The sequence below is a fragment of the Dendropsophus ebraccatus genome, chromosome 2, assembly GCF_027789765.1.
Source record: "Dendropsophus ebraccatus isolate aDenEbr1 chromosome 2, aDenEbr1.pat, whole genome shotgun sequence".
Lineage (NCBI taxonomy): Eukaryota > Metazoa > Chordata > Amphibia > Anura > Hylidae > Dendropsophus > Dendropsophus ebraccatus.
In genome coordinates, this window is record NC_091455.1 from 163,555,556 (window position 1) to 163,580,251 (window position 24,696).

The window sequence follows — 24,696 nt, forward strand, 5'->3', positions numbered from 1 at the left end:
ATTAGTCCAACGAATCTATAGCTGTGAGCACCAAGTGTCCATGCTCAAAAGAAACTCATTAATGCTAGCAAATTAGATCAACTCCAAAGATCCAACAGCCAAACTCTTAGTTAAATGCTCCTTGTTAATAGGAAGTGTAGCTGTCAATAACTGCTGTTGGTGGCTTTAATGAGGCCCATTTCTTTCATTGAAAGTGATTTCATGTCTCTTTGTCCTTGTAAAAGCTGCTCCTTCCCCTTAAAAAAAACACTGTACATAGTAATGGTGGTGCTAGCTCTCTCACTTAATTCTCCTGATAAGCTGGGTTGAGATGACATTGAAAATGGAATAAAAGTTCACTCCCAAATTATATTTTACATGCTGCTCTGAAAGCATTGGATTGAACCTGCCTACCCCCGCAGATACATATGCACATTTTAAAGAGGCTTTTGTTCTCTTTGTATTTTCCTTTGCATATAATAATTTGGGAAAATGTGTTAAGGGAAATATGTGTGCAAAAATCTAGGAAGAGATACATTTACATACAGATGTATACCTGTATATAGGAACAGATTTTCTCGTGGACATTATACAGTGTTTAGGAACAATAAAATAAGTATTTTTAAGTGCATAAACCTTAATTTAATCTACTGTTGAGTGTAGTTTCTTGTACACAAAGGAGATAGTTTTTTTTAGACAGGTCGATTATTAGCCGAATAAATGTTTGTACAATAGACTGTGTAAAAAGACGAGTAAACAGCCAAAGATGGGGAGATGCTGATGGATAGGACATCAATAGTTTTTGTTGTGTTCCCATAACGCCAGAGACATTGAAAATTAAAGCAAATGTACCATTGGGTACATCGCTTTAAGTTTTTTATATGGCGCGGGATGACAATACCACGGTCCTTTTTTTGAAACATGGCCCAGTTCCTGCGCACGGGGCCAGTCTATTCGGAGCACCAACCCGGCCTAAAGCTCTGGAGGCCCACCAGCTCCCAGCGTGACAAAAACCCCTCCCCTCTGTGACGGCTCCGTTACAGTAGAGAGTGGGGTCCAGCAAGACACTAGACGGTCCTTTGAGTAGAACGGTGTAGGGATGCACGTTGGGGCCCACTATCTCGTGCGTACGTGGGTGTGCATACAAAATGAATCCAACTGCACCAGATCTTCCAAAGAATCTTCAAATCTTTATTGTACTCACAAGCATATACGCATTTCAACTTGCAATACTTGACACGAAACTGGTGAGTCGAAACGTCGTATATGCTTGTGAGCACAAAAAAGATTTGAAGATTCTTTGGAAGATTGGATGCTGTTGGATTCGTTTTATTTCTGGACGGCATCAACCGGTGCATCATCAGCTATGTAAGGGACCCATGTAGTGTATTTACTGGGACTAGCTATATGTTTGGGGGTACCCTTGCTTGAACGCAAGCAGGGTAAAAATGACTTTGTATTTTAAGTGAATTTAATTGTTTGTTGGTGGTCTTTACAGGAGGCTTGTCTCCCTTCAACCTGCTCTCTTTTAGTATTTTGTATAGAATGATTTTCAATATAGTTTGGTTATGTGATAGATAGATAGATAGATAGATAGATAGATTATTATTTGGAACAACTATATCTTGTGGAACAACTTCGAAATGAATTAGAAATAATTATTCAACACCAGTGCAGTCTAAATAGCTAATAGGGAGGCATCATTGTGGTCATGGGCTAAAATCTAAAGGAAAGCATTCAGAGAATTAGAATATGAAGGTTTTGCAGCAGTAAGGGGGATGAACTTCATTACTGTCAATGTTATTCAAATGACCTTTTTAACATGCACACGTGACTTTCCAGTATCCCCATATTTTTGGGCAGCATATTCTAGAAATACCAAAAATTCTTCATTAAACTACGTTTAGAGTGTTAAACATCTCTTAACATTTAAGGAAAAACAATGTTTTGCTTCTTAAACAATATCCCCAACTCATACTGGTACCTTTACAGGATGATAGAAACATGCCTTAGGGACGAAACATATGTTCTCCACAAACTGATTCAATCAGACACAACCTAACCTATGCGCTTAGGTTCCAAGACCGCAAAGTATCTAACACTTCTCTTGTGGTTATACCACATCTCATAATAGGCCATAACTATTCCACAAGTTATTTCTATCAAGTGTCATTTTAATTTAGCCTGAGGCTAACGGAATGCATAGTGTGGTGCTGGAAAAGGGCTCCAATCTTTGCACGTAACTCCTCATATGTCACTTGAAAATGTCCTCTTCTTAAGCAGGTGAAACCCTTGAGGGACACAATGGCCCCTGTTGGTTAAGTATTGTTGAACAAGTGAATGTTACTGAAACCATGGTTGACACTGGCCAGGCTTTGCAGAAGGGAGGCCTGAAGTTATGTTGTGGCCAATCATTTTTACTAAATATCACTGTGTGCCCAGAGGAGGAGAGGTATGAGGAGACCTAGGTGGTGTGAACCAACACTTTATATTATCTGTACCAATCAGTTCACTTTTAACACTTTACAGTGTCATATTATTAGAATGTAAGATATAATAATAGGCAAATGTAATTAAAGTAATGTTGTGGACTTCCTACAGTACATATAGGAATAAAAAGAATGACCACCATGTTAAACCAACATTACAGAGCATTCTGTTACTATGTTTTGGGCTGAACAGGTGAAGAAACTCAGACTCTGAAAAGGTAATTTTTACATTTCCCTAAAGTCTGCCCATAAAGATTCTGTAAGCTTATGTACACGGAGCTTGTGCGTTATAATGGATTACTAAGCTTGTGCCATGTAATGGTAAGGACTACTTTATAGGGCCCTTTATAGGTTGACTCCAAGGGGATGCAGGGGAGCAATGAAATAAAACTTACATATTCGGTATATGTACAGAATAATAATAATAGTTATTATTATTATTATTATTATTATTATTATTATTATGCTATAATTTGTAAAGTGCCAACTGATTCTGCAGCACTTTACATAGTTTGTAAATTTTGGCCCCTGTCCCCATTAGGGAGTACCCAGAGGAAACCCACGCAAACACAGAGAACATACAAACTCTTTGCAGATGCTGCCATTGGTGGGATTTGAACCCAGGACCCCAGATAGATACTCAAACAGCAATACACAGATTTGTCATACTCTTGTTTAATTCTTATCCCATCTGAATATGGTTTTTAGTTTGATCCACATACTGATTAACAAGGGTATAGGAGAAAACGTTTTACTGATGCAGAACATGATTCGATCCCATCCTTAGTACTATATAAGTGGGTTATGACAAATCTGTTTTCACCAAAGATGGGCATGGATCCCGGTACATTAGAGTAGGTTAACCCCTTAAGGACAGAGCCTGAAATGGCCTTAAGGACAGAGACAAATTTTATGAATATGACCTGTGTCACTTTAGTCATTAATAACTTCGGGATGCTTTTACCTATCTGGCTGATTCTGAGATTGTTTTCTCGTGACATATGGTACTTTACATTTCTGGTAAAATGGAGTCGATACTCATAACAAATCTTTATGAAAAACACCAAAATAACGTGAAAATTGTGAAAAAATGCATTTTTCAAACTTTGAAACCTTTCTGCTTATACAGAAAATGGTTATGCCACATAAATTATACATTAAATAGCATTAGCAACATGTCTACTTTATGTTGGCGGCATTTATTAAACTATATTTAATTTTTTTTAGACAATAGAAAGCTTAAAACATTAGCAGCAATTTTCCAAATTTTCTGTAAAATTTCAAAATCAGATATTTTCAGGGACCTGTTCAGGTTTAAAGTGTATTTGAGGGGCCTGTGTGTTAGAAAGCAACACAAAGCACCCCATTTCAGAAACTGCACCCCCACACTCTGCAAAAGCACACCCAGAAAGTGTTTTAACCCTTTAGGGGAGTCACAGAAATAAAAGCTAAGTGTGTAAGAAATTTGAAAAATTTTATTTTCTGTGCAGAGATTTTATTGTAATCCAATATCTTTCATAATGATAAACCTATTACCAGAGAAATGCACCCCAATATTGATTGCCCCGTTTCTGCAGTTTATAGAAATACCCCATATGTGGCCCTATTGCGCTATTTGACGCAACCACAAGCCTCAGATATAAAGGAGCGCCCAGTGAATTTCAACGCCGTTATATTTGGTTATTTATGACCGTACCACTTCAGGTTGGCAGAGGCTCTGGGGTGCCAAAACCTAAAAAACACCCCTAAAGGGACACCATTTAGAAAACTACACCCCTAAAGGAATAAAACAAGGGGTGCGGTGAGCATCTGGACCCCACAGGTGCTTCACAGATTTTCAGAACAATGTGGTGTAAAAAAGGAAAAATTCTATTTTTTACACTAAAATGTTGTTCTAGCCTTCATTTTTACAAGGGGATAAAAGAAAAAAAAAACACCAAACGTGTAGCGCAGTTTCTCCCGAGTAAGGAAATACCCCACATGTGGACATAAAGTGCCAAGCGGGCGCAGGACGAGCCTCAAAAGGGAAGGAGCGCCAATTGGCCTTTGCAAGCTGGATTTTACTGGAATGGATTTCAAGGGTCATGTCGCATTTACAGACCCCTCGTGTTGCCAAGACACTGGAAACCCCCCACAAGTGACCCCATTTTGGAAACTACACCCTTCAAGGAATCTAACAAGGGGTGCAGTGAGCATATGAACCCCACTGGTGACGGGCACAAATGTGGAACAAGGTGACGTGAAAAATGCCCGTCATCAAGGGGTCCATATCCCCGCTGCCCCCCTTGATAGATTCCTTGAGGGGTGTAGTTTCCAGAATGGGGTCACTTGTGGGGGGTTTCCAGTGTTTTGGCAGCACGAGGGCTCTGTAAATGCGACATGGCGTTCATCATCCATTCTGGCTAAATCCAGCCTCCAAAATTCAAATGGCGCTCCTTCCCTTTGGAGGCTTGCCCTGCACCCACACGGCGCTTTATGTCCACATGTGGGGTATTTACGGACTCAGGGGGAATTGCTCTACACATTGTGTGTTTTTTTCTCTTTTAACCCCTTGTGAAAATGAAAAATTTAAGGCTAAACCAACATTATAGTGTAAAAAATGTAATATTTAATTTTCACGCCATATTGTTCCACATTTGTGTCCGTCACCAGTGGGGTCCATATGCTCACTACACCACTTGTTACATTCCCTGAGGAGTGTAGTTTCCATAATGGGGTCAATTGTAGGGGGGTTCAACTGTCTTGGCAACACAGGGGCCTTTTAAATGCAACATGGCCCCTCGAAATCCATTCCAGCCAAATCCAGCCTCCAAAAACCAAATGGCGCTCCTTCCCTTTGGAGGCTTACTCTGCACCCCCATGGCGCTTTATGTCCACATGTGGGGTATTTCCATAATCAGGGGAAATTGCTCTACACATTGTGTTTTTTTTTATCTTTTAACCCCTTGTGAAAATGAAAAAATCAAGACAAGATCAATGATTTAGTGTAAAAATTAAACATTTTTTACACTAAATGTTGGTCTAGCCTTGATTTTTTCCTTTTCCACAAGGGGTTAAAAAAGAAAGTGAACACAAAACGTGTAGGGTAATTTCCCCTGAGTACGAAAATACCCCACATGTGGACATAATGTGCCATATTGGCACAGGGCAAGCCACCAAAGTGACAGAGCGCCATTTAGAGGCTGGAATGGAGGATGGAGGCCATGTCGCATTTACAAAGCTCCTGTGCAGCCAGGACAGTAGAAACCCCCCACAAGTGACCCCATTATGGAAACTACACCCCATAAGGAATCCAACAAGGGGTGCAGTGAGGATATGGACCCCACTGGTGATGGGCACATATGTGGAACATGTGCCGTGAAAATAAAAAATAATTTTTTTTATTTTCACGCCACAAATCTGGCCGTTACCAGGGGGCCATATCCCCGCTGCCCCCCTTGTTAGATTCCTTATGGGGTGTAGTTTCCAGAATGGGGTCACTTGTGGGGGTTTTCTTCTGTCCCAGCAGCACAGAGGCTCTGTAATTGCATCATGGCATCCTCTAATGGGAATGGCGGCCATACCTACTTAGCTGGGGAAAAGGGACAATTCTAATTTATTTGGGGGTATTAGGCCAATTATTAGTTTATAAGGTTGGAAATGACAGGTGTCCATCAAATTCAACCTGTGTTGATCCAGAGGAAGGCAAAAAACCCTCGTGAGGCAGACGACAGTAGCCTCATCACAGGGGAAAAATTCCTTCCCGACTCCATAATGGCGATCAGAATAATCCCTGGATCGCCGGCCTATCACGGCGATCGTGGGGGTGGCATCGGCGCCATCTTTGGTGGGGACACTAATGGCGATTGGTGCTATCTCGGACAGCACCAATCGCCATTGCTTTCCGGGCCACCGGGTCACCGATGACCCGGAAAGCTGTTTTCAGCTGCTATATGCTGATCAGTATAGATCAGCATATAGCAGCGATCGTCGGCATGGGAGGGGTTAATCACCCCCCGTGCCGACGAGCAGAGATGGCCTGCTATACCAGGCCATCTTCCCCGACCGCTGTGTGTGAACACACAGCGATCGGGGAAACATCGGGCGTACGTATACGCCCGTTTGCGTTAAAGCCCACCCTGCGGGGGCGTATACGTACGCCCGATGTCGTTAAGGGGTTAAAGAGTAACTGTCATGTTTTTTTTTATTGCAGAATTCAGTAGTTTAAGCGATTTTAAGAAACTCTGTAATAGGTTTCATCATCCAAAAAAGCCTCCTTCTGTACTCAAGAAGCAATCTCCCAGCCTCCCCCCTGACTTCTTATCTGTGCATTATCAGGCAAACACGTCTTCATTACAGAGAAGCCAGTGAAGACGGGCTCTGCTCTCTCCATTGTAAGCCTATGAAGGGGGGAGGGGCTGAGGGAGATGAGGGAGCAGGAAGAGGTGACATGAAGGTCAGCTGTTTGTAGACTGTCTGGGCACCTAAAACGCTAAATTCAAGTGTCAGAAAGGTCAGTGCTTATCTATGAACTTACTGAGAGAAGATTGCAGGGTGTTGTGCTTTGCAGGACTGCTCCGTGCTCAGTCACTCCTACAAGCCCCTCCCCTCTCCATAGCCACATAATGGACACAAAAATCCTGCTTCATTTGATGGGAGGGGGGAGGCTGGGAGATTGCTTTTTCAGTCCAGAAGGAAACTCTTTTAGTACATAAAACCTATTACAGAGTTTCTTAAAATCGCTTGTACTATAGATATTTAATGTTTTCAGAAAAATGACCCTGAAACGACAGTTACGCTTTAAAACTTTACAAAGAAGAACTTGCCAAGCATTTTTAAAACTTTTTCTGTAATTTAATTACTTTTGTTGGAGGTAATTTACAAGAGAACTTAAGGACAAACAACAAACTACATTTCTTTAAAAAAAAGCTCTACAAGAATATTCTGATTTCAGAAAATATTAACCCTTTGGGGACAAAGCCCAAAATGACCCAGTGGATCGCACCAATTTTCATTTTAAGTGCTTTTGTTTTTTTCTCCTCCCCTTCTAAGAGCTCTAGCATTTTAAATTTTTCTATCTACAGGGCCATGTAAGGGCTTGTTTTTTTTCAGGAATAGTTGTACTTTGTAATGGCGTCTTTCATTCTCCCATATCATGTATGATGGAACTCCAGAATTATTATTTATGAAAATATAAATTTGGAAAAAAGAATGCAATATGGTAACTTTTGGGGGGTTCCTGTGTCTACGCAATGCACTATACGGTAAAAGCAACATGATACCATTATTGTGTAGGTCAGTATGAACACAATCATATGCAGGTTAACACATATTTTCTAATGTTATATATATATATATATATTTTTTTATTAAAAGGGAAACTGTCACCGAGGACGCGCGCACATTATAAAATTTTTTTTATATATATAATGTAACAGAAAAAAAAGGCAATCCTGGCACTATTTTCCCTCTTTATTATTTTTATATGTTTTATTTATATAGTGGTATAGGGAGGTGATTTTAATCTTTATTGAGGGAGGGGCTTTGGGGTATTTTTTAAAACATTTTTCCCTTTTTTTTTTTTTTTCTTTTACACACTTGGGGGACATCTACATGCAATCATCAGACTGCATACACTGATCAATCTAATAGGCGCTCTGCTCATTGAGCCTGCCTGTCGCAGACTCAATGAGCAGAGCGCCGAACGGACCGCACGAAGGAAGGTAAGAGAGCTCCGCAGTCCGTTAAAGCGGTCGAGACCCCCACAGTCACACTGCGGGGGTCCCGAACTGTAAGTGACAGGAGCTGCTCCTGTCACTTACACTTTAACTGTGAGGGCCCGGCTGCTCACCCACCTGCTATGAAGTACGCTTCATAGCACCTTAGTGACCCATGAAGTACAATTACGTCAAGGGTCGTCTGGTGACAGACATCCATGACGTAACTGTACATCATGGGTCGTCTAGGGGTTAATGGAACAAGAAAATGATACGCAACTCAGCTACATACATCTATACAAACACACAGACAGACATTAATTTTAATACATACAGGTTATCACATACTTATTACATGCCCATTATGTCATCTGATGTCCTGCAGCATTAAAAGACCTGAAACCGAGGGCAGGGTATGTCATTCCTGGAGACCTTCCATTCCTGTATCCATCACATCCAGCTTCCTCTCCTGCCATGTTAAATGTTACATACTGCCTTGTTAAAGTCTGATCTTGTGCAAGTGTTAGGAGTTGGCAACCATAGTGCTCATAGAGCAGAAGTACTTGGGTTGTGAATCATTTATCCAAATCCAATTAAGTGTGTAGTCTTGTTAGTGTAGGTGTAAAACTGGGAAACTTTGGGTTCCTTCATAGGCAAATTACCAATATCGTACATAACAAAACTATGCTGTCTCACCTTCTACTTGTTCAGCACACCGCAGCCTGGCTTTCTCTCTCATCAATTTAGGAATAAGAACATCTTTCTCCACATGTCGCAGACCATCATCTTCTGCAAGAAAATGAGACTTAATTTTAAAGAAAACTACCAAATAATTTTTGAAAAGGTGCTTTTGCTTTAAGTGGCATAAGCTTGCAGTACAACGATATGTTAGTGAATAGAAAATACTTTGAAGAAAAAGTTTTAGAACTTGAGTGTTCAGATATAAATCAGTGGAAAGTACCAACAGAAAACCAGAAATAAGAGAAGACAAAGCTTGAGGCTTCATTACTCTGACGTTGAGGAAGAATCAATTTTCACCTCCTTCACTGACTGAATTTATTTGGCTTTATTTTGCTTTAAGACTCTTACATTCTGGTAATGTGCTAGCACAGAATAATGATGAACACCATAAATACCTAGTGACTAAATAACTTGTTGCTGCAAAAGAAAAAAAACTAATTCAAAGTTTAAAACAGCTCAGAATGCACTGAAATGGACACTAACTTTTTATAAATGAATAATACAAGTGAACATTTGTCGTATATCTTTTTAGGGAAAAATGCACTTTTCTGGAACACTATTAGCTCTCAAGAACTGCCTCAACACATGACAGACGTACTAAAGGATAAGGTTAAATGCTGCCCGTTAAGGCCATATTAGACAGCCCAATGCATGTGGTAAGCGAGCATCCATCTGCTAGATCAGCACTTGCTCACCAAGACTATTACATGGCTCAATAACAGTGCGGCCAGGGCTGCACAGACATCATTAACGATGTCCATGCAGTCCTTGATTTCATCTGCCGTCGGCCACGCATACGCCAATGATTTCTAATCATTTTGGAAGACAATGATTAGGGGGTGAGAGAACAATCCAAAATATCTTCCTAGGATGCTTCACAGAGACTAAACCAGCAAGGAAACAGATGCCATTAGATATGTGAATGCAGCTCTAGACTATAAAACCGGCTGTACCTTGGGATTAGTACAATATAAATAAAGCAATTTATTTCCAAAGTTACTTGTGTTATTATGTGGATTACTTCTGTACATGAACTGTACAGTAGTGATCAGAGGTCATACACTTTAAGGGGAACCAATCTACTGTATGCCACAATGGCCCTACAGCATTACATACATGCTATAAACCCCCAGCACCGACCATATAACTAATCACTACCAGCTTTCTTCCTAGCCCTCGAAAATGAACTTTTACATTTTCTAGCACTGCATACTGATTAACTTTTTTTACCGGTCCTCTTTGGAAAAGTAGTCATGTCGCTGGTTTCGCTGTAATCACACCTCTCTAGGCATGATTAAAATGGCAGAGCTTTCAGCGTCATGGAGGGGGACCATCATGTGATCTTGTATGGACGCCAACATCAACGCTAGGCTGGATATGCCCAGTACACCACAATCCAATCCGTGCGCTGTTTAGAATACGGCTTAGCAATGACATTGGTATCCATACAAGATTACAGGACAGCCTCCCTCCACAGGCTCTCTGCCCAGAGAGGTGCAATTACACACAAAAGGAGGGTCCGTCCTGTAATCTTGTATGGACATCATCGGCCGTACTCGAAACACGGATTGGACGCTGGTGTACTGGGCATGTACAGCCTAGAAATGATGTTGGCATCCATACAAGATTACAGAACGGCCCCCTTCCATGAAGCTGCAAGCTCTGCAATTGTAGACATGCCCAGAGAGGTGTAACAACAGCAAAAATCTCCCATTAGCTGTGACTACTACGCCCAGATGACTAAATAAAGGCAAATACTGTAGCAATGCAGTGCCAGAAAATTTTGGGTGGCTAGGAGGAGAATTGGTAGCGATTAGTTATATGGTCAGAATCAGTGCTTGGGGCTTCATAGCACTGTATATAATGCTGTACAGCTGTTTTGTTGGCGATTGGTTACCCTTAAAACTTTCTGAACAAATACTTTTTTGTTATCTGATAACACTAAAATACCTTCCAACACATTGCTGTGTATCTTCCTACCTTTTGTATGTACCCAATGCTTTCTCCACAGCTGTCAATGATTTCCTGCATCAGTGACCACAATATCTATACATCTAATAGCTACAACGGCTGTGGTCAACAACAGTTATTCAGAGCAGCCCAGTGGACCTGGCCATTAAACAGAAGTAGGTGTCATTGTCATTGCAAAAGCTGGGACAACAGGGAGGGAGAGAAAAAGTCAGATAAAACAGCAATACAGGTGTGTGGAATAAGGTTACTGCACAAGAAAATACACAGGGGGAATCTACTAAGGTCTTTGATAGAGATGAGCAAACTTAGACCTGATTCATATGTCAGTATATTTTTGAAGATCATATTGAGTTTGTAATCTGCAAAAATTTGCCATCAGTATCATCCGTATTGTCTGTATTTTTTGCAGAGGAAAGTACTTGTAAAAAAAAAAAAAAAAAAGGAGAAGCGGAATGGTCAATATGATGATACTAGCTATGTTACGGAGGCAGCATCCGCAAAAAATATGGAACCCATAGACTTCTGGTATCTGTGCTGCAACTATGGTCCGTGCTAGGTAATGTCCTTTTCTTTTTGCACCATGGATTACATGCCCAAAAATTTTGTGGATGAGTAAATAAGGGCCTAAGTAAGTTTGGTTATCTATAGTCATTATGCTAGTTTTCAAAATGCTGTACAGATCCTGGTTTGCTGCCATGTTAGCCAACATTATGATGACTTTATTGTGTGAATAAGGGCCCTATTACACCAACAGATTATCTGACAGATTTTTTAAAGCCAAAGCCAGGAATGGATTTTATAAGAGGAGAGATCACAGTCTTCCCTTTGTTAACTGTTCTCTGTTTATAGTCCGTTCCTGGTTTTGGCTCAAAAAAATCTGTCAGATAATCTGTTGGTGTAATGCTGCGTTTACACGTAACGATTATCGTACGAATTTGCGCGATAACGATCGAATTCGAACGATAATCGTACGTGTAAACGCAGCGAACGATCATACGACGAACGATACATTGCGCATTTTGATCTTTCAACATGTTATCAAATCGTTCGCAAAAAATTCGCAAATCGTTCCGTGTGAACAGTCGTTCGCCGATTTAACCAATGTGTGAGATAGGCTTAAGCGTTCGCCAAACAAATTTTCCGTACGATATATCGTACCGTCTAAACGCTGCTCGTTATGAAAAAAAAATAGTTACTCCGACATCGCTAATCGTACGATCGGGCCAATTATCGTTACGTGTAAACGCACCATAATAGGGCCCTAACACAATAAAGGATTAAGCACACTCTATAGTAATCTGACCCGTCGCAACCAATCACATTGGCTCTTTCATAAATTTTTCTTTAAAAAAAAAAGCCTCTGAAAAATGAAAGGTAGAACCTGGCCTCTGTGGGCAACTGCTCCACAAATCCTCTGCAGCGTGTTAGCTAAATCTGCCCCGATAAAATTATCTAAACTCGCCTATTTTGGTGGGGTAGGTTAACCATCCTATGTGTATGGTAAACTTCTGACCCCCACCCCTCTCCTCAACAGAGAATATTGAGAGAGAGAAGGATCAGGCAGCTTAATTTGAAATGGCCTCCACTTGACCTCTTTAAAGGCAAGTTTCAGTGTCCGCCCTCCCTATGAGAAGACGCATGCCTGATCTACAGAGCCGAACGAAGCATGTGTATAGAAGGGTTGGAAGAGATTGTGATTAACTGAAACACCTTTCAACCAATAGCTATATGTATGCCAAACCTAAAAAGGGGTTATCTGAAAATTATAACTTATAGGCATGGTCCGAACCAAATTCTCGGTAATGATTCCCGTTGTCTGCCCGCTGCGTGGAGAGGGTGGATACAGCGGGAGGACCGCCTGGAAAACTAGGATACAGCCAGGCGGTCCTCATACGAACCCGAACCTCTGCAGTTTTGGACCATCCCTACTTATCACCTATCTACGGGATAGGCGATACGTGACTAACAGAGGCCCAACTTCTGGGACCCCCACCAGTTATGAAAACGAAGGACCCTAGTTCACCCTCCTCCCCCCCCCCCCATATGAAATGAAGCACACCTCGATTTTATTCACTCGCTGAGACTGCTGAAGACAGTGATGATCCAAGTTATATACTTGGCATAGTTCTATTACTTTTATTTTATTTATATGTGTTTGCTTACTAGCAGAACATATAATGAGCTCTATCTGCCACATTACCACTGTTTGCACAAAAGAATGGATCAAAGTAAATTATTTTAACTGGCTCTTACAGGATGGCATCCCAGCCACTAGGTCCATGGTGACTCTCACAGCTCTCAGATTCAGATCTCAGAAATGTCCTCAAAATGTCAAGAAAGGAGAAATGTTACAGTTAAGAGATACAGGAGATAATGATGACTTAATTAACACATAAGTTCCACAGCAAATCTAAGTCTACCATGGCTTAGTTACAGGGTGACCCAGATCCATTAATTTGCATAGCGCGTGGAGTCAGCACAACCCGTCTACTGTAAGTATGAATGCTCCCCTCTATGCAACATATTTATTGCTTACACGCCTGAAAAGTTGTGCTGGTGAAAATTAAGGTTATTGCAGTAAAACGTGTTGATTGGAAAAAGCTTAAAATGCTGATAATATGTAACCTTAAAACCCAATGATGTCAGAAGACTTTTTTTCTTGTTTACGGATAGGTAATGTGCTATCTTAAAGCGAATCTGTACCACTGGACAGCCCCCCAAATCACTGATACCATTTTGATGTCCTCCTAAAGGCATGTCAGGTCCCAGTCTGTCTTTTGGGGCCAGTATTCTGAGTAAAAACTAGTTTTATTACAGCACAACATGGTGTCAATGGAGCAGGGTCTGGGGCACTTGTGCCCTGCCTGTCTTTCTCCATCTTCATCGTGCCCCTGGACTGGATTTTCAGAATGCCAAAGATAAAGTTCCAGCCCAGGGACATGCTGAAAAAGAAGAAAGGCGGGGAGAAAGGCATTGCAGGCCTTAGGCACAGATGCTCTAACCCCCATCTCACTGACACTCCACTGTTCTGCTGGGATAAAAGTTGTTTTTATCCTGAATAACGGCCCCAAGAGACAAGCAGACCCCAGGACCAGACATGCCTTGATGAGGACATAAAAATGGTACCAACAGTTTGGGGGGGTTGTCTGGTAGTAAAGATTCGCTTTAAATGTACTCTCTATTAAATTATTCTGAAGCCTCTCTTAGACCCCTGCTTATGCCATTCCTCTATTACACCTCCAAGAAAGTTAGTACTAAAATGACCACTAGGTGTGCCTCACATGTCCAATCATTGCTGAAATTTCCAAACTGTGTAGGGACACACCCCTTTGACAAGTAATGCAGTGACACCCTGTGGAAATGGATTTAAAATTACTAGGAAAACTAACAGAGAACAGAAAAGTTGTAAGGAAAGATGTTACAGAACTCATTTCATGGGGGATGCAAGTATAAAAAGCCTGTTCATTTCCTATAAGTCCAATCACTACATGTACCATTTTTTGGCACCTGTGTGTGTCCTATTTTTTTTTTTACCTTTTAATGTGACCCATCCCAAGATCTGTGGTGGAAGACAACCAACAAAACATGATTCAGAGATATTGTTGGGATCTGTATATATGGGTCTATGTGCAGTAAATTGCAGCCTGTTCAGGGTTCTGCTTGTCTTTCACAACGTGTTGAATTCATATTTTAAAAAAACTAGAATAAACTAAATTTCCTAAAAGGTAAAAGCGCCCAGAATTGCTCTTTTTCCTGCCGTTTCTCAGAAGAGCTGAGGATGACAAAGAGACTATTATACAGGTTGTAGTAGTATCCGCAAAAGGAAAGAAAAATCTTTTAACAGAGTTTAGCCTCATGTCCCTCCATAAAGTGAACAGTCTCCTTCTCTATAGGGAACGTGGCTGTCCCAGACAGCTGACTCTCCTCTCTCCGGCTGTAGTTTTTGCAGTAACGCATAAAAGCATATATATGGACTGTCTGAACAGCGGCGTTAAAACTTTCAACAGTAGATGTGATATAGAGCAAGTTTGCAATTTACAGTCCTTTTTTTTCTTTTTTGTTATCCTTAAGCTATACTTATCTGGAATCCAGGTCCAGTCTCCTGAAGGCAGATTTAAAGTCTTGTGCTGGTGGAAAAATAAGAGATTAAACACATGAAGTCTGACCAGTACAGAGAGTCTCGGAGAGTAAATGTGTCCGATCAAATGATTGCCTTTTCTGTGAGCGCTCAGATGGCCTGGGAAACATGGGACTTCCTGTGTTTAGTCTCTTTTTTTACACCAGCACAAGACTAAAAAGCCACCTTCAGGAGACTGGACCTGGATTGTCAGAGAGACAAGTCGAAAGTTTTGATCAGTCCAGATCTGAGTGTTCAGACCCTGACTGATCGTGAGAAGGAGTGGGGTAGGGGTTATTCCCTGCTCTGAGTCAGTGAAAACAGCCCATGGACTAACATTAGGAGTCCAACTGATCATGTGACACAGCCAGGAGAGCAATGCAACGTTTTTTCACGATCACTCAGTGTCTGAACATTCAGATACGGACAGACATGTCTCTCTAGCATGTTAAAAGTTTTTTTTAAAATGACAGTAACACTTTAAAGCATCATAACTAAAAAGAAATAATGAATGTAAATTGCAAACTTGCTTTATATCACATTTACTGTTGATTTAGATTTTGAAAGTTATAACGACAGTGACACTTTAATCCCTGCTTCTGGCACCTGGTAAGTGGTCACCCTGCCTTTGCCCTCCTCCCTACCACTCACACGTGATCAGCATCCTGAGCGCGGAACTTTGCATTAAGATTAAATATCTATATTTGAAAAATGCAGAACCACTGCAAACTTATGGGAACAGAACCAAGACCTGTTCCCAGTAGCTAAAAAGGGTGTCTCACACATGTCGCAGAGTTGATTTTTTTTTGGTACATGGATAAAGCGCAGATCTAGTATTGTGGCCTCCATTTTGCAGGATGTGGGATATGATAAATCTGTATGGAACAACACAAAGCCGTCACAGGCTTAAATGGATACTTTACCTCTATACGTTAAATGTCATCACAAGGCATTCGGCTGTTCCTGTTGGAATGTGTATGTAAACTACTGGAAAAAAGTGACATGCTACCCCCGATGCCATACTATCACGCAATGCCACCAGGGCTCAACAACCCTGTAACATTAAAACACATCTACATGAAGCCTAATAATAATGGGTCTGTCAGGTCTTCATTGTGTTTCCTAGACAGAATGGCACGATGTGCTATAATATTGTCTTTAGGTAATGGAGCAAACACTCACTCTGATAAGTGTAAACAAGTGTTACTAGCTGCCTATAGGATCTTCTCTCATCTGCCTAATTTTCCTGGTGTTTTTGATATCAGGAATAGTGCTCCCTGCAGCACAGTCTACCCCAGGGCTTCTCAGAGCCACACCAGACAGACCAAGAGGATGCCAGGTCCCCATCATCTATAGAGGAAAAAATAAAAACTATTGCTCAGACTACCTGTCTTTTGTCTGCTAGGTTCTGTAGAATATTGAAATAAGCACAAAATTATAATGTTGATAACCGAAGACTGTTGCAGCCAGGGAAAGGACTGTGCAGCTTATAGTCACTGACAAAACTGCCTTCCCATATGTGCCCAACAGTTTGAGAAGCACTAGTCTACTGGAAATATGATGGTTCCCATTATAGCCTTCAAGATCAAATTGAAAGTGGATTTGTCATACAACCAGGGAAAGACTGGTCATCTGGCATTTCTGGCAAATATCAGATGGGCCAGTCATGTCTGCTTCTGGTGATGTGTTGAAAAAAAAAAGCACATCACCAGGAGTGGGCTAGCCTGGGTAAGACTGGAATTTGCCTATGCTTTTAAAGGGGTATTTCACTCAAATATAATATTTGATATGTTGCTGCCCATGTTGAAACTACCAATTCCTTCCATACTTGTTATTATCTAATCAGTCTCCTTCCCCCAGTTCTGAGCTGCTACTTTCTGCTGAAAACACAAAAATCTGTGTGTGAGCTTTTCTCTTTGTCTCCCCCCTACCTTCTAAGACAGCTGATGTAAACAAGTCTCTTTGTAATGCAGGGAGGAGGGGGAGACAGAGAGAAAAGCTCACACACAGATTTTTGTCTTTTCAGCAGAAAGAAGCAGCTGAGAACTGGGGGAAGGAGACTGAATATAAAACAACAAGTATGGAATGAATTGTTGGTCTCACATAGGCAGCAGCATATCAAAAGTTATGTTTGAGTGGAATACTCCTTTAACCATAGGCACTCCTAATGAGCATTTATAGTTAAATGTGGTCCACTGACAGAATGAGAAGCCACAGGCTCCCCACTCTGCCAGTCCCTCTTGTGGAAGGCCAGGTGCCCCCAGTCACAAGAGGCCACACACTCCCCAGTGCACAAGTGACTTCATGTGAAAGAAGATGGCGGTGTTTTTTTTTAGATGGGATACCTACAATGATGGGGGAGGCTTATTACAGGTTGGATGCCTACAGGGGTGGGTGGAGGCTTTCTTCAGGTTGGAGGTTGGGGAATTCTATGGGAAGATTTCCTACAGGGGGGATTTGGACTGCCTACAAGTAAAGTGGTTTCCCTACATGAGGAAGTATTGCCTACAGGGGACTACCTATAGGGCAGATATCACCTATGGGGGATTGCCTTTAAGAGCTGTTGAAATTGCCTAGGGGGGTTGGATGATATTTATGTGGTCCTGGAAGGGTCATTCATGTGCCAGGACTGCTTTTTAGTCCAAGTCCGGCCGTGCATACAACCTTTATTATCCTACCACTGTCTCCATGTCTCACTATTTCGGTTTACTCTTTCCCTTCCTTCTCCATGTCTTTTTATCCTCCACGTTTTACCTTCCCCAGAGGAACTCTTTGGTAATGCCTTTAGGCCATGCCTCATGGTGTTTTTTCAGAAATTTTTATACATAATTTGCGTGCATTACATGTTTAAATAAGGCTGGGTTCACTTTGCGTTTTTGCTGTCCGTTTAACGAAGAGGTGGGGAACATCCAGCCCCCGACATCTTCTGATGTAGCCTGCAGCCTTCCTGGGTCTTGGCAGGCACCGCAAACAATATAAGAATGTGGCTGGCCGCTAGACACGGGAGGATGCTGTGCATGTGGGCTCCTGCCCTACCAGAGTGGCACAGGTCTACTTTGTCTTGCGGGCTGCGTACAATGACATCATTTCATCGAGCGCTGCCTTCAGGAGAAGACCGGCACAGGAGAGAGAAGAGGACTTGGGCTGCGAGGGAGCGAAGGAAAGGTAAGTAGGATGTTTATTTCTTTTCATTATGTACAGACACCGGGGATTAACTAGACTACCAGGGGCATCACTGGGGGTTAATTATTTTATAAATGCCTGAATGGCCCTAGACAAGAACAAAGTTCCCCACTAGAGATGAGTGAACCTCGAGCATGCTCGAGTCCATCCGAACCCGAACATTCGGCATTTGATTAGCGGTGGCTGCTGAAGTTGGATAAAGCCCATCGTCATTGGCTGTATCCATGTTTTCCAGACAACCTTAGAGCTTTATCCAAGTTCAGCAGCCCCAGCTAATCAAATACCGAACGTTCGGATCGACCCGAACCCGGTTCGCTCATCTCTATTTCCCACCCTTGGTTTAACGGATCAGTAAACCACGGTTTTGTGCACGCTAAAAAAAAAAAAAAAAAAAAAAAAAAAGGATACATTTTGATCTGTTCTCTTTTTATTATTGTAGTCAATGGAACAATGGATCCAAATGGATGCCCACCAATGCATCCGTTTTTCTCATTAAACGGATACATTAAATAAACTCCAAAAGTGCACATTTTCAGTGCGTATCTACGACATGTCACTTGTTTCCACCTATCCCTTGTGTTTGGATGCCAGGAAGCAGGTAAACTATAGTGAATGGGGATAATCTGTGTCCAAAACCATGGAAAAACCCAGCAAAAGACATGCCTCAGATTGTGGCCTCATCCTCCCACATGTTCCAGGTTCCTATGTGGCCCTTGTAAGTGATATCTCTATATTCCAATGCGCTACACACTTTGGCTGGGGAGTCCCTGAATGTACAGCATACTGACATCACTGTTTCAGTGTCATGTTCCTAAAAATAAGCTTACACAATGTTTATCAATGTAGTGGGGGTGCTTTCTAAATAAAAACAAGCATACTCCCTGTCCTGATCCCTTACTGGAGCTCTGCTGCCGGGTTCCTGCAAGAAATGCCTGCTCAGCCAATAAGTGGTTGCAGCACTGAGCCACATGAGGCACTGATTGGCTGAGCAGGCATTTCCTGCAATAATCACACCTCAGAGGAAGTGGTGCCAGAAAGGCAGATGTGGGAGATCAGGGCAGGGGAGTATGCTTTTTCTTTTTAAGTGTACCCACTCCTCTATAAAACATTTTGTATGCCCAGAATACCCCTTTAAGAATATCTTAAAGGGGTAGTCCACCCAAAAATTTTTTATTTCAAATCAACTGGTGCCATAAAGTGCCAGAGATTTGTAATTCACTTCTATTAAAAAAAACTTAAGTCTTCCAGTACTTATCAGCTGCTGTGTGTCCAGCAGGAAGTTGTGTTTTCTTTCCTGTCTGACCCAGTGCTCTCTGTTGCCTCCTCTGTCCATGTCAGGAACTGTCCAAAGCTGGAGCAAATCCCCATAGAAAACCTCTCCTGCTCTCCAGACTGGAAATAATACAACTTCCTGTTGGGCATATAGCAGCTGATAAGTACTGGAAGGCTTGAGATTTTTTAATAGAAGTAAATTACAAATCTCTGGCACTTCATGGTAGCAGTTGATTTGAAAGAAATTTTTTTTTGGTGGACTACCCCTTTAAGGAATCTGATGATGAAACAGTGATGTCCATTTGCTTTTTGCTTAATGACACCCCGGGAAAAGTACATAGAAGAGCAGAATATAGAGAGGTCACTAATAAGGGCCACAAAAGTACGTGAGGAGTAACCATTCTCTATGCCCAGGATACCCCTTTAAGCCCAGCACAAGCCTAGCTGCTGGATATGAGGTAGTGATGTTATTGTTCTTAGTATTTACAGTATTATCTATAAGAAACCTTGGCCCCTGCGACAGGACGAGCAGGCTGTGTGGTGCAGATAGACAGCACCGAGCACACTGCACAGCCCGGCCACTATAATACGGCAGGTGTGAGAGCGGCGCTGTACGGAGCCACGTGTGCCGCCCGTGTCAGTGAGCAGAGGCCAGGGCAGGGCTTACCCGCTGTGCCGGCGTCCATGGTGCAGGGGACAAGTACCTAGAAGCGTATCAGGCAAGCGCTTCCAGCAGCCGGCATGTGACCTTCCATGGGTCGTGATGCCCCGCCCCCTGTTCTGTCATGTACATCCGGGTAACGCAGAGTGGGCGGGGTTGATGTCTGACAGCGCAGTGTAGCTATTCCGGATCTCTGTCAGTATGGCGGGGAGGCAGCTGCTGGGGTGTGCTGTGCGGCTGCTGCCCGGGTGCTGTGAGGGGATTTATCTGACAATTCATGCCCTGTTGGCAGCGCAGAACAGCACAGGAGAGCATGGAGTAGATGCATTCTAGTACAGGTGTCAGACTCAGGCTCTCCAGCTGGTCCAGAACTACAATTCCAATCATGCCCGGACAGCTAAAGCTTTGGCGGTCCAGGCATGATGGTAATTGTAGTTTTGGAACAGCTGGAGGGCCTGAGCCTGACACCCCTGGATAGCATTGTGCAGCTAATTCCCACATTAGGATTCTTACTGTACAGGCCCATAACTATGTAATATGCACCAGCTGCCCATATCAGTGCGCCTACTATACACCCCTATAATAATGCGATATATGTCAGTGCGCCTACTATACACCCCCATAATAATGTAATATATATCAGCGTGCCTACTGTACACCCCTATAACTATGTGATATGTATCAGAGTGCCTTCTGTACACCCCTATAACTATGTGATATATATCAGTGTGCCTACTGTACACCCCTATAATAATGTAATATATATCAGCGTGCCTTCTGTACACCCCTATAATAATGCGATATATGTCAGTGCGCCTACTATACACCCCTATAATAATGTAATATATATCAGTGTGCCTACTGTACACCCCTATAACTATGTGATATATATCAGTGCGCCTACTATACACCCCTATAATAATGCGATATATGTCAGTGCGCCTACTATACACCCCCATAATAATGTAATATATATCAGCGTGCCTACTGTACACCCCTATAACTATGTGATATGTATCAGAGTGCCTTCTGTACACCCCTATAACTATGTGATATATATCAGTGTGCCTACTGTACACCCCTATAATAATGTAATATATATCAGCGTGCCTTCTGTACACCCCTATAATAATGCGATATATGTCAGTGCGCCTACTATACACCCCTATAATAATGTAATATATATCAGTGTGCCTACTGTACACCCCTATAACTATGTGATATATATCAGTGCGCCTACTATACACCCCTATAATAATGCGATATATGTCAGTGCGCCTACTATACACCCCTATAATAATGCGATATATGTCAGTGCGCCTACTATACACCCCTATAATAATGCGATATATGTCAGTGCGCCTACTATACACCCCTATAATAATGTAATATATATCAGTGTGCCTACTGTACACCCCTATAACTATGTGATATATATCAGTGCGCCTACTATACACCCCCATAATAATGCGATATATGTCAGTGCGCCTACTATACACCCCCATAATAATGCGATATATGTCAGTGCGCCTACTATACACCCCTATAATCTATATCATAAAAATCAAAGTCTGTCTGTCTGTCCTTCTGTCTGTCTGTCTGTCTGTCTGTCCTCTATAGACTTCCAAACGCCTGAACCGTTTGACCCCAAATTTGGCACACAGATACATTGGGTGCCCGGGAAGGTTATTGCGAAGGTCCCGTCCCCGCCAGATGTACAGGAGGGGAGGGGGAGGGGAAAGAGAGGCACCCCATAGAGATGAATGGGAAAATCTCCTCACTGCAAACACAGGTGATATAATTAGCTGCAGCAGACACGGCAGTTGGAGCCTTAGCAACCAATAGGATTACTGCTTTCATTTTCACAGGGAGCAATGGTTGCTAGGGAAGCTGCCTCACAACATCCACAGTAATAACTGGTAGACCCCCTACTCCATCTATACAGTACAGGTATACAGGACCCCCTACTCCATCTATACAGTACATATATATACAGGGCCCCCTACTCCATCCATACAGTACATGTATATACAGGACCCCCTACTCCATCTATACAGTACATGTATATACAGAACCCCCTACTCCATCTATACAGTACATGTATATACAGGACCCCCTACTCCATCTATACAGTACATGTATATACAGGACCCCCTACGCCAACTATACAGTACATGTATATGCAGGACCCCCTACTCCATCTATACAGTACATGTATATACAGGACCCCCTACTCCATCTATACAGGACATGTATATACAGGGCCCCCTACTCCATCTATACAGTACATATATATATATACAGGACCCCCTACTCCATGTATACAGTACATGTATATACAGAAACCCCTACTCCATCTATACAGTACATATATACAGAACCCCCTACTCCATCTATACTGTACATGTATACAGGACCCCCTACTCCATCTATACAGTACATGTATATACAGGACCTCTTACTCCATCAATACTGTACATGTATACAGGACCCCCTACTCCATCTATACAGTACATGTATATACAGGACCTCCTACTCCATCAATACTGTACATGTATACAGGACCCCTACTCCATCTATACAGTACATGTATATACAGGGCACTACAGGACAGGTATCCCAAACTGTGACTGGGTAACACCGCCACACCAGACCTGACCAATACCGCCATACTGGGACTGGATAACACTGCCATACCAGACCTGACCAATACCGCCATACTGTGACTGGGTAACACTGCCACACCAGACCTGACCAATACCGCCATACTGTGCTGGATAACACCACTATACCAGACCTGACCAATACCGCCATACTGTGACTGGAGAACACCGCCACACCAGACCTGACCAATACCGCCGTACTGTGACTGGATAACACCGCCATACCAGACATGACCAATACCGACACACTTTACTTAATAACACTGCCATACCAGACCTGACCAATACTGCCATACTGTGACTGGATAACACAGCCACACCAGACCTGACCAATACCGCCATACTGTGACTGGATAACACCGCCATACCAGTCATGACCAATACCGACACACTGTGACTGAATAACACTGCCATACCAGACCTGACCAATACCGCCATACTGTGACTGGAAAACACCGCTATACCAGACCAATACCGCCATACCCCCCTCGAAAAGACACCAGATTTTCTGGCAAGTCTGAACAGTAGGGTACTGCCCCTCTGCAAGGTGCTACCCTACACACCAGACCATGGGTGCCTAATGGTAAATACGACCCTGCAGTTATACAGGACACTGACACTTTATACCCGGGCAGCGCCGGGTACATTTTCTAGTAATGTAATATATATCAGTGTGCCTACTATACACCCCTATAATAATGTAATATATATCAGCGTGCCTACTGTACACCCCTATAATAATGTGATATATATCAGTGTCCCTACTGTAAACCCCTATAACTACGTGTTATATATCAGTGTGCCTACTGTACACCCCCATAATAATGTGATATATGTCAGTGCGCCTACTATACACCCCTATAACTATGTGATATATATAAGCGTGCCTTCTGTACACCCCTATAATAATGTGATATATGTCAGTGCGCCTACTATACACCCCTATAATAATGTGATATATGTCAGTGCGCCTACTATACACCCCTATAATAATGTAATATATATCAGCGTGCCTTCTGTACACCCCTATAACTGTGATATATATCAGTGTGCCTACTGTACACCCCTATAACTGTGATATGTATCAGCGTGCCTACTGTACACCCCCATAATAATGTGATATATATCAGTGTGCCTACTGTACACCCCTATAATAATGTAATATATATCAGCGTGCCTACTGTACACCCCCATAATAATGTGATATATGTCAGTGCGCCTACTATACACCCCTATAATAATGTAATATATATCAGCGTGCCTTCTGTACACCCCTATAACTATGTGATATATATCAGTGTGCCTACTGTACACCCCTATAGTAATGTAATATATATCAGCGTGCCTACTATACACCCCCATAATAATGTGATATATGTCAGTGCGCCTACTATACACCCCTATAACTATGTGATATATATCAGTGTGCCTACTGTACACCCCTATAATAATGTAATATATATCAGCGTGCCTACTGTACACCCCTATAACTATGTGATATATATCAGTGCGCCTACTATACACCCCTATAATAATGTGATATATATCAGCGTGCCTACTGTACACCCCTATAACTATGTGATATATATCAGTGCGCCTACTATACACCCCTATAATAATGTGATATATATCAGCGTGCCTTCTGTACACCCCTATAATAATGCGATATATGTCAGTGCGCCTACTATACACCCCTTTAATAATGTAATATATATCAGCGTGCCTTGTGTACACCCCTATAACTATGTGATATATATCAGTGTGCCTACTATACACCCCCATAATAATGTGATATATGTCAGTGTGCCTACTATACACCCCTATAACTATGTGATATGTATCAGAGTGCCTTCTGTACACCCCTATAACTATGTGATATATATCAGTGTGCCTACTGTACATCCCTATAACTATGTGATATATA

General features: G+C 42.1%; 1 protein-coding gene across 3 annotated transcripts in view; it reads right to left on the reverse strand.

Annotated features, from left to right (window-relative positions):
- CMC1 (C-X9-C motif containing 1) overlaps positions 1-20,244 on the reverse strand; it is a 36,962-nt gene extending 16,718 nt beyond the window's left edge. The window contains exons 1-3 of one of the 3 annotated variants that reach the window (XM_069958638.1): positions 20,116-20,211; positions 13,130-13,198; positions 8,861-8,950 (exon numbers count right to left, since the gene is read on the reverse strand). In XM_069958638.1, the coding sequence (XP_069814739.1) occupies positions 8,861-8,950; positions 13,130-13,157 (118 nt within the window). In that variant the 5' untranslated portion in view covers positions 13,158-13,198; positions 20,116-20,211. Of the gene's footprint in view, positions 1-8,860; positions 8,954-13,129; positions 13,199-20,115 lie in introns of all 3 variants that reach the window. The other 2 variants (XM_069958640.1, XM_069958639.1) reach the window with 2 other exon arrangements.
- Positions 20,245-24,696: the final 4,452 nt, after the last annotated feature.